Source organism: Hyperolius riggenbachi, chromosome 11 (genome assembly GCF_040937935.1).
Source record: "Hyperolius riggenbachi isolate aHypRig1 chromosome 11, aHypRig1.pri, whole genome shotgun sequence".
NCBI classification, from domain to species: Eukaryota; Metazoa; Chordata; class Amphibia; order Anura; family Hyperoliidae; genus Hyperolius; species Hyperolius riggenbachi.
This window is the reverse complement of record NC_090656.1, coordinates 218471768-218483920: the sequence shown is the minus strand read 5'-3', so window position 1 is coordinate 218483920 and position 12153 is coordinate 218471768. Positions and strand designations below refer to the sequence as shown.

The 12153-nt window shown below is 43.0% G+C and overlaps 1 protein-coding gene across 1 annotated transcript in view; it reads right to left on the bottom strand.

The window, feature by feature from the left end:
* SLC17A6 (solute carrier family 17 member 6) overlaps positions 1–12153 on the bottom strand; it is an 88718-nt gene that overhangs the window by 74140 nt on the left and 2425 nt on the right. Inside the window, exon 3 of the mRNA XM_068261304.1 lies at positions 11592–11710. Within this exon, the coding sequence (XP_068117405.1) occupies positions 11592–11710 (119 nt within the window). The remainder of the gene's footprint in view (positions 1–11591; positions 11711–12153) is intronic.

The window sequence follows — 12153 nt, the reverse complement described above, 5'->3', positions numbered from 1 at the left end:
CAGTGTCAGAGGTGCAAGAAGGGGATAGGAAATAGCTTTTTAATGATTTCTACTATTCAAAGTATCTATAGAAGTGATTATTATGAGCACAGGACCAATAGAGATCTAATACTGTAGTTGAAGGAGAGCCCATCGTGGACCCTCTGGCCCAAGGGCCCACGATGCAGTCACTACCTCTGCACCCCCTATTGCTACGCCCCTGAATGCGCGGTGCAACTTGTTGGATACAGTCTGGAGCGATTGTTAAAGATCGCACCACACCAAGCGTAAAAGCACCCTAATGGTGGCCACTAATGATCCAATCTTTTTCATCCAATCTTACCATTTCTATGTAATATAAGGTAACTGCCTGAAGTACCCATTCAGTATATTCACTCAATTTACCCTTATACTACATAGATTTGGTAAAATTGGATGAAAAAGTTTGGATCATTAGTGGCCATTAAGGATAGAGATGTCACTTTACCAGCAGGAATCAGGATAGTTACAGTGATGATCTTCAATACTTAATGAGAACCTGTACTGAGCAAAAATATTTAAAATAAACACATGAGGTAACTTCAAATGAACATTACATAGTTACCTTGCCATCAGTTCCTATCAGAAGCTCACCATTTTCTTCTGACAATAATCCCTTCCAGTTCTGACAATATTTTGTCAGATCTGAGATCTATCAGTTGCTGTCAGTAAAATATCAGTTGCTGTCAGTTATAGCTGAGAGGAAAACTGATGTACCAGGTAATGTCCATGTTTCCCTATGGCTCAAGTGGGCGATGTTACAGTTTAACTGTGTGCTGACCAGAAAGCTGTTATGAGTAAGGGCCTTTTTTTAAAATGGAGGACGGAAAATTCCCTTGATCTCAGTGAACAAACAGGACGCGGGACAGGAGAAAGACACTGAGGAGTAGACTACATGGAAGGCAAGTATGACTTGTGTATGCTTATTTTGACTTTTAATTTTCAGTTCAGGTTTTCTTTAAAGAAATAAGGCAGAGCAGTCTAATAATGGTTACAACTAATCAAAGCACATATAGAGGTGATTATTACCAGCTTAGCACCAATAAAAAAACTAATGAAGCAGTTGAAGGAGGGCCCCTGGTAGGCCCCTCTGGTCCAGGGGCCTTGGTGCAGTCGCTTCCTCTGCACCCCCTATTGCAAAAGTACATATGGTCACAAAGAATCAGAGTGGACTGAACAAATGATGAGATGTTGTGTATGCCCTTCAATATAAGAAAAGCATTCAAGCCCTTTTTAAATGCGACGATATAACTTATATAACTACATCCAGTGGTAAGATATTCCATCTTCACAAATCGTAAGGTACCCACTAATGCAATGAGGGTTGTAACATCCTAACAAATCCATGCAGTAGAAGGGTAAATATATTATTGAATGGATACTTTAGGTAGATAGTCCCTCATATTACATAGAAGTGGAAAGATTGTACAATCAAGATCATATCATTGATGGGCACTTTTAGTTTGAAGGTTCCCTTTCTAAATAGGCAGTAAAATCTCCTTTCCTCCATGCCTAGTTCATGTTCCGCTGTCCTTTGTACAGACTTAGTGATAAAAAGCCCAATGGCCAAGCTTCTGTATTGAATTGAATACAAATATTATGAACCAGTCTTCTCACGTCTTTGTCCAATTCTGAATTCCCAAACCATATGCCCAAGTGTATATGGTGCTTTACCATAGGCATATCCAAGATGTATGACCTTACATCCTTCATCTGCCTGCCCATATAGCCATCCTGACAACATCCTGTTCTAGTATGTGAATATCCTACCGAGTGTTGATAATTCTAAATTTGTTTGAATCATTCATGAAAATGCAATGCAATTTGTATTCAAGCCACTTGGTCATTAACAAACAAATTGAAGGAGATTGGACCCAGTTCTTACCCTTGCGGAACTCCACTGCTAACAGTTTTTCATTTTGAGCATGATCCATTTACTACTACTATTTGCCTTATGTCCTTTAGACAGTTCTCTAGCCGCACACATTTTCCCATAATCCGTGAATTCCAAACGTTTGCACCAGGCTAACGTAGAAAACAGCGCCAAAACCCTTTGCAAGGTCCAAGTATATCAATTGCTTTCAGCAATGGTTCAGAGACCCTGTTTTAGATGCATTCATAAAATCTTTTGTTTAAAGTTAAGTAAAAAAGGAAAATATTAACACTTATACACAGACGCTCATTTTATCCTTAGCAGCCTGCAACCACCTGCCTGCTGCCTGCTTACGCCACTCTCCAACCCACAGCTTCGGCAGTTTAAATCCATGCCTCCAATAATCACTGAGCAGAGTTTTGGGTTCAGCTGACAGGGTAATTTCTCTCTACGTTTAATTGCCCATGTGACTTAAGGGGGAGTGGTTAATACTGAGTGGGAGTGAGTAGACTGCAGAAGGTCACTGAGAAGGACAAGAAGCTCTTGCAACAGTTGCAACAGGTTACCGTCCTTTTTTATTTAAAGTACAACTGTAAGAATAAAACATTCCCCTGGGGCTACTCACCTTGGCAGGGGGGAGTGTCAGGGCCGTATCTCTTAAGAGGCACCCGTGGGCCGGTGCCATGGGCCCCTCAGGGGGGGGCGGCCTCCTATATGGTGTGTTATTTAATGTATGTAAAATTTTTCCTCTGGTCCTCTGGAGTGGACCTCTGGATTAATTTTTTTTTTTAAGGGAGGGGGGGGAGGGGGGGGGGTTGGGGGCGAGTCTGGTCCAGCCCAGGGTAGCTGCAGCTGGCACCTGCCCTCCCCATCCATGCCTGGCAGTGGTTTAGTCCCGACCTCCTCTTCAGCGGGGCTGAGCCTGTGAGTGTGTGACAGAGCAAACCACTGGCCAATGAACTGCAGGCGGGCAGGGTCGGAAGTGCGACCTGAAGCTGCATAATTCATTTCCTGACAGCTTAGCAGGCAGCTCGTCTAAAATGACTCTGCAAGGGTCCCTGTCTTGCCTGATGTCTGCAGCTTTTCTGCGCAGCGTCAGGTTTTCTCCCTCAATCCCAGCCTCCTGCCTCATCAAGCTCAAGGGGAGAGGGACACTGGCTGCACAAACATCACGGGCACTCTCCATGGTAAGACGACACCTCCTCTCAACTTAATTTGCCTTATCTGCCTGTCACATGTCAGCCCTGATCACACAGTCCAGCATCTCTCTGTCTCTAGTGTGTAACCCTTTCACTGCTGGTGTAAGCTGATTTAGCTAGCTGCAGCACTGATACTACTACCTAAACTGGGGACACCTATATACCTACTATCTAACTGGGGACACCTATATACCTACTATCTAACTGGGGACACCTATATACCTACTATCTAACTGGGGACACCTATATACCTATTACCTAAACTGGGGACACCTATATACCTACTATCTAACTGGGGACACCTATATACCTACTATCTAACTGGGGACACCTATATACCTAGCTACTATCTAACTGGGGACACCTATATACCTACTATCTAACTGGGGACACCTATATACCTACTATCTAACTGGGGACACCTATATACCTACTATCTAACTGGGGACACCTATATACCTACTATCTAACTGGGGACTGCTATATACCTACTATCTAACTGTGGACTGCTATATACCTACTATCTAACTGGGGACACCTATATACCTAGCTACTATCTAACTGGGGACACCTATATACCTAGCTACTATCTAACTGGGGACACCTATATACCTAGCTACTATCTAACTGGGGACACCTATATACCTACTATCTAACTGGGGACTCCTATATACCTACTATCTAACTGGGGACACTTATATACCTACTACCTAAACTGGGGACACCTATATACCTACCTACCTACTATCTAACTGGGGACACCTATATACCTACTACCTATACCTAAACTGGGGACACCTATATACCTACTGTCTAACTGGGGACACCTATATACCTACTATCTAACTGGGGACACCTATATACCTACTATCTAACTGGGGACACCTATATACCTACTATCTAACTGGGGACACCTATATATCTAGCTACTATCTAACTGGGGACACCTATATACCTACTACCTATACCTAAACTGGGGACACCTATATACCTACTGTCTAACTGGGGACACCTATATACCTACTGTCTAACTGGGGACACCTATATACCTACTGTCTAACTGGGGACACCTATATACCTACTATCTAACTGGGGACACCTATATACCTACTATCTAACTGGGGACACCTATATACCTACTATCTAACTGGGGACACCTATATACCTACTATCTAACTGGGGACACCTATATACCTACTATCTAACTGGGGACACCTATATACCTACTATCTAACTGGGGACTGCTATATACCTACTATCTAACTGGGGACTGCTATATACCTACTATCTAACTGGGGACTGCTATATACCTACTATCTAACTGGGGACACCTATATACCTATCTACTATCTAACTGGGGACACCTATATACCTAGCTACTATCTAACTGGGGACACCTATATACCTACCTACTATCTAACTGGGGACACCTATATACCTACCTACTATCTAACTGGGGACACCTATATACCTACCTACTATCTAACTGGGGACACCTATATACCTACCTACTATCTAACTGGGGACACCTATATACCTACCTACTATCTAACTGGGGACACCTATATACCTACCTACTATCTAACTGGGGACACCTATATACCTACTATCTAACTGGGGACACCTATATACCTACTACCTAAACTGGGGACACCTATATACCTACCTACTATCTAACTGGGGACACCTATATACCTACTATCTAACTGGGGACACCTATGTACCTACTATCTAACTGGGGACACCTATGTACCTACTGTCTAACTGGGGACACCTATGTACCTACTGTCTAACTGGGGACACCTATGTACCTACTGTCTAACTGGGGACACCTATGTACCTACTGTCTAACTGGGGACACCTATGTACCTACTGTCTAACTGGGGACACCTATGTACCTACTGTCTAACTGGGGACACCTATGTACCTACTGTCTAACTGGGGACACCTATGTACCTACTGTCTAACTGGGGACACCTATGTACCTACTGTCTAACTGGGGACACCTATGTACCTACTGTCTAACTGGGGACACCTATGTACCTACTGTCTAACTGGGGACACCTATGTACCTACTGTCTAACTGGGGACACCTATGTACCTACTATCTAACTGGGGACACCTATGTACCTACTATCTAACTGGGGACACCTATATACCTAGCTACTATCTAACTGGGGACACCTATAAACCTACTACCTAAACTGGGGACATTTTCTGCTGAAAAACTGCCCACGTTGTGATTATTCTCTGCTGAAATGTTGCACTCATTGGGATTATTCGCTAGTGAAATGTTGCCCTCATTGCGATTATTCTCTGGTGAAATGTTGCCCTCACTGCGATTATTCTCTGGTGAAATGTTGCCCTCACTGCGATTATTCTCTGGTGAAATGTTGCCCTCATTGCGATTATTCTCTGGTGAAATGTTGCCCTCATTGCGATTATTCTCTGGTGAAATGTTGCCCTCATTGCGATTATTCTCTGGTGAAATGTTGCCCTCATTGCGATTATTCTCTGGTGAAATGTTGCCCTCATTGCGATTATTCTCTGGTGAAATGTTGCCCTCATTGCGATTATTCTCTGGTGAAATGTTGCCCTCATTGCGATTATTCTCTGCTGAAATGTTGCCCTCATTGCGATTATTCTCTGGTGAAATGTTGCCCTCATTGCGGTTATTTTATGGTGAAACATTGCCGCATTACGATTATTTTATAGTGAAACGCTGCCCCATTACGATTATTTGGCACCTATGGGGGGGACCCCATCCAAATTTTTGCAAGGGGGCCCAGCAGGGGCGTAACTAGAAGTCACTGGGCCCCCCTGCGAAACTTTGGATGGGGCCCCCCTACCCCCTTCACTTTCTGCACAGGTAACCGGAGAACCAATGTTAATCAATTGGCTAGTGCACACTTGAATGTGTTTTCCCCATGCAGATCAGAACAGACCGCAGCAAACCACTGCACGCATTTTCTCGATCAATTACATTAGCTCCTGTGATAAAAATTGCATGTTTTCACACATACAGACACACATGGTGTGCAGAAAACACGTACAGAAAACGGACATACAGTGTGCTCCCAGCCTCAGCTTATTACACTCACGCTGTCCATCTCTGATGGAGCAGAACTGGCTCTGCAGACTCCTCCAGCATCACTACAGTACAGAACACTTGGGGAAGGGTAGAGGTTGGTGGCTGGGCGCTGTACACAAGAGCCTGCCATATACTGAATAGGGACTGTCTACAAATCCTTGTACGATTCTTTATCAGTATCTGAGCAGATGCAGTCATTAGAACAATTCCCTGGCTACCTATACTGCGGCCACCTATTTCTGGCTACACCTATCCCTGGCTACCTATACTGCGGCCACCTATTTCTGGCTACACCTATCCCTGGCTACCTGTACTGCGGCCACCTATTTCTGGCTAAACCTATCCCTGGCTACCTATACTGTGGCAACCTACTACTGGCTACACCTATCCCTGGCTACCTATACTGCGGCCACCTACTACTGGCTACACCTATCCCTGGCTACCTATACTGTGGCCACCTACTACTGGCTACATCTATCCCTGGCTACCTATACAGCGGCCACCTACTACTGGCTACACCTATCCCTGGCTACCTATGCTGCAGCCACCTACTACTGGCTACACCCATCCCTGGCTACCTATGCTGTGGCCACCTACTACTGGCTACATCTATCCCTGGCTACCTATACAGCGGCCACCTACTACTGGCTACACCTATCCCTGGCTACCTATACTGCGGCCACCTACTACTGGCTACACCTATCCCTGGCTACCTATACTGTGGCCACCTACTACTGGCTACATCTATCCCTGGCTACCTATACAGCGGCCACCTACTACTGGCTACACCTATCCCTGGCTACCTATACTGCGGCCACCTACTACTGGCTACACCTATCCCTGGCTACCTATACAGCGGCCACCTATTTCTGGCTACACCTATCCCTGGCTACCTATACTGCGACCACCTACTACTGGCTTCATCTATCCCTGGCTACCTATACAGCGGCCACCTATTTCTGGCCACACCTATCCCTGGCTACCTATACAGCGGCCACCAACTACTGGCTACATCTATTCCTGGCTACCTATACAGCGGCCACCAACTACTGGCTACATCTATTCCTGGCTACCTATACAGCGGCCACCTATTTCTGGCCACACTTATCCCTGGCTTCACCTATCCCTAGCTACCTATGCTGCGACCACCTATTACTAGCTACACCTATCACGCCATCAGGACTTTTGCAGGAATAGGGTGAGCCTTTTTACAGTTCCCGAGGGAGTGGGGCACCCCACACTGGGGTGGAGGGGCACAAAATGTAATGGAAGGAGGTGGGGCCCTGGTCCAAAAAATTGCATAATACCGTATACCGTCATACTGTGGTATTTTTTTTTGACGGTTATCATACCGTGGAATTTCATACCGTTGCAACCCTAGTCACTTTACTCATACCCGGGGAGAAAACATGGCCTTTGACTTTGGGCTGCACTCTTACTAGGAAGTTTTAATTGGTCACACCCACTGTATGTTATGGACACGCCCACTGTATTATGTGGCCACGCCCATTTTTCCGCCGCGGCACGCTCCGCGTGCCGCCAACGCCCTCGGGGGGGGGGGGGGGGGGGCGCCATAGGTTTGGGGTGCCTAGGGGAGCCCAAACCCTAAATACAGCCCTGGGGAGTGTCTGCATCCTATAGAGGCTTCCCCCCGACTTCCCTCCCAGACGCCTTCCACCACTTGGACCCCTGGACAAAAGATAAGTATAAACACTCTCCCCGCCAATGCACACAGGTGCAATAGCGGCTTTCCCCTTGAACTTCAGCGGAAATAGCCGAACCTGATTGGGTCAACAATACTGCACAGACGTGAGCCATCTGCACCTGTGCAGTAGAGCGGACCCAATCGGGCTTGGCTCTTTCTGCTGGAACCCATCGGAAAGCCACTACTGCGCCTGCGTGCACACCAACAAGCCCTTGTCAGTGGACTTTTTTTTTGGGGGGGGGGGAGTCCTGCCGCTCTCTAGGGTCCAGAGGCTTCCCCGTCCTGAGGTAAGTACCCTTTAAGGGCACTTTTTCCCCTACAGGTGTATTTTAAATCATTTATTCGCTTTTTTACAAAACTTCTCTAGACTTTTTCACTACCCTCCAGGGTGCCCCTGTCCCCTCCAAAAGATCCACAACCACAGCTGTTTTTGCGGCCTACTGCGCATGAGCAGGCACATCCTTGATCACGCTCCTGTAGTCGAGAGCATTATGCACTTATACAGTTTACAAAGACATAAGCTGCGCAATTGGGAGTGCACTCAAGAGAGAGGCGCATTGGCATGCATGTATAGTAGCCCACGGGCTGTGGTCGGGGATGTTTAAGAGGGGACAGCGGCACCCTGGAGGGCAGAGGAACTACAGCCAGGGAAACTCCAGGTAAGTAAATCTAATCTCTCCCCCGCAACTGGATATCCTTCAAGCAGACCTAAATCCACATACATTTTCAGGTGTGCTCCACATCACCGCCCCCCTTCCCCCCATATCTTCAAATCCAAAGCCAAATAAGGATCCATGCTCCAGCTCAAAAAGTTGAAGGTCATTTAAAGGACATTTCATAGAAAACTATAGAAAACATTTCAAATCTCTCCGCCATCTGCCATCGTATAAAATATTTTACCAGTTCCCGTTCAAGAATCTGTTCATTAGTGTATTCACAGCACACAACCGCTGCTGTTTTCTCAGGCAGAAGCAAGCAGCCAACAGACCAAACATGTCTGCAATAGAGCAGATGAAGGCAAAGCCAAGTCGATTGAAATTCTGTCATGTAGATTCATAGCTACCAATGTGGGCTATACTCACTGACTGCCTAACGTTCTGATCATACACCTTATTAACACAGATTTAACACAGATTTTGTTATTAACACAGATTCCTTATTAACACAGATTTGAGTGCGGGTTTCATGAAAGGAAAAAAAGTAAGCAGTTAAAATCTGACCAAAGAGACTGGTTTTGGGCTAGTCCATCTCTTCATGGGGGATTCTCAGGGCTTTCCTGAATGGCGGTTTCTAAGTCTAACTGCCAAATCGTGAGTAGGGAGGCTGACTGGTATCTTACTGTTTTAGCAGTTAAAGTGCCGTTTAGGAAATGGTTTTGATAACAAAGAAAGCTCTGAGAATCTCACATGAGAAGCTGAACACGTCCAAAACCTGTCAGTTCTGTCAGATTTTAACTGCCTACTTTTTTTTGCTACACTACCTTGGGTAGTGTGGGTAGTGTAGTGCTCAACATACATTGATAGGATTATACATTATAATATATATATATACATACATATATATATATATATATATATATATATATATATATATATATATATATATATATATATATATATATATATATATATATATATATATATATATATATATATACACCGGTATATAATTAATCTTGATTTATGAAGCACCAACATATTCCATGGGGCTGTACAGAGTAAGACCAGAGCATGGGGTACATACCATAATACGGACAGTGGCATACACAAAAAATTGAAACTGCTACAGAATACAGAATTGGTAGACATAGTAATCACAGTATATATTCAGTCTTTCTTTTAACAGTCTATAAAATATTTATGATTTCCATACAGACCAGCTGAGATCAGGGCAAAGGCAATACATTGACGCCAATCAACTATCATATCAAAGCTATTAGGTGTGTTCAGTGGATGCTTTTGGGACAGACAGTTAAATCTAACTGTGGGCAATCTACTTAACCACCTATAATTATTAAAAGTGGGGGACGTTGTTATGCAGCCCCTCAAACTCCACATCTATGGAATTGTGTATATCTATGCTAAGGTCTAGTTATGGCCAAACAGCTTGAAACAGCTTTATGCAATTTGAATTCTATGGCGTTGCATCTATAAGACTGTATATGCAATATAATTATTTAGTATTTATATAGCACTGACATCTTCTGTAGCTCTGTAGAGAGTCTTGTCACTTAACTGTCCCTCAGAAGGACTCAAACTCTAATCCCTGCCATAGTCATATGTCTATGTATGTATGTATCATATAGTGTATGTATCAAAGTCTAGGGCCAATTTAGGACAAAGCCAATTAACTTATCTGTTTTGGGGATGTGGGAGGAAACCGGAGTGCCCAGAGGAAACCCACACAGACACGGGGAGAACATACAAACTCAATGCAGATAGTGCCCTCGCAGGGACCCAGCACTGCAAGGCGAGGGTGCTAACCACTACGCCACTGTCCTGCCCAGCTGAACCAGCAATTCTGGATGTGTAGTTCGGGCAAATAAATGAGGAGAAATCATTTGCATGGCCCCGCCTCCTGTCCTTTAATGAAACATTTCTTAATTAACCCCTGTGAGAAATGTTATTAATATCGCACCGTCAGTATTTTAATGCTCAGCTTTAGAGGATTGTTGAAGTGTAGGTTTCAAAATCCAACACATGGCAAGCCATAATAAATAAATAAAAATGACATGTAATTATAGTTGCTTAATTGTACAATTTCTTTGAAATGGAAAAACATGGAATGGCACTCAATTTATTTGATCCTCTGCAGAATCTAGAACGCCCATGAATAAAAATGTCAAGAAAAATGACTCGGTGAGTCACCTATTAAGGACAAATATCACCGGGACATCGGCTGGTACTGTCCTGGTGATTCATAAAGCCGTCCTTCCTCAGGAGCACTCAATAAACGGTGTCCTTCTCTCCTCCTTTTTATTCTTATTGCATTCATGAATTATTTATATTATGCAAATCAACCTACAACTACAATATTGGTTAACCCCTTCAACGCTGAGACTCATAAAACTATGCCAGATCGACCTGTTAAATATTCATTTCAGCTGTATGGCGTAATTAAATATGGGGGAATGATATATTGCTTTGCCTGGATAAGCTTGTTTGAGGATATACATGCTATATTATCTCTGCTATCTGATTGACAGTTCCTGTTGTACAAAGTGTCAGCCCGTACAAATCCTTTCCTTTTCTTGAGCCCCCCCCTGAATAGGCGGCTGATGTTATTACAAAGGGATCAGGGACTGAATGCCTTCTCAATCCTCAGTAGATCTAATTAACAGGTGGAATCACACCCTTTCAACTTGAAAAATTGCCAAATGTCATAGAAACGGAGCTCTGTGCTGTTCCTGTACCATCTGTGGCATTTTTTTATTATTTCTTCTCATTATACCAAGATACATTTTTCATTTACCGGTAATAATTATCTAATTTTAGAAGAAGCGTGTAAAATTCTAAATTCTAAAAACAAAGCTAGTGTTTTTGAAAACTAAGGTGAAAAAAATAATAATGTGTGTTGTAATTTAGTTGCAAATTTAGTAATATAATATTAACTAACTAACTGTAAGAATCTAAATACAATAACATATAAAAATGTATTTATATAAAAAAATGATGTGTTTATAGTAGCTGTTCATATCATCTGTACCTGTTAGCAGCTAATCTTGAAGCTATGTATCCCCCTGGGATTTGTGTTACTATGTAACCCCAAAAGAAGGAGCCATGGATCATTCCAACAGTCTCGGGATCCCAATTAAATTTTGCTTTCTGTGCAAAAGGAAAAAGAAATAGAATTAGTGAACTAGTCTTTGCTAAGTGTGAATTTTAAATGTATGTCATGGACACTTTTCTTTGGTTGGTAACAGCCAAGATGGCGTCGTAAAAATATATAATTAAAAAATTCAAAATGGAGAAAAAGGAAAAATACACGTGGATTATATTGAAATGATACAGTGAAAAATGCATCTAATGAGTCAAAGACATTCGGACACTCAGACTGGTATTTAATTATTGGTAACTTCATTTTTATTATACGGTTTTTAGAATTAAAAAAAATGTTTTTGAAAAACATGTAGATACAAATAATAATTGTAAAATACACTAGCCAATACATTTGTGTATATTATCTTTAGTATGACAAGCCTAAATAAAAATGCTTAAATTAATAGTAACATAAAATAAATCTTAATCTAGATTTTAACTACTTTAGT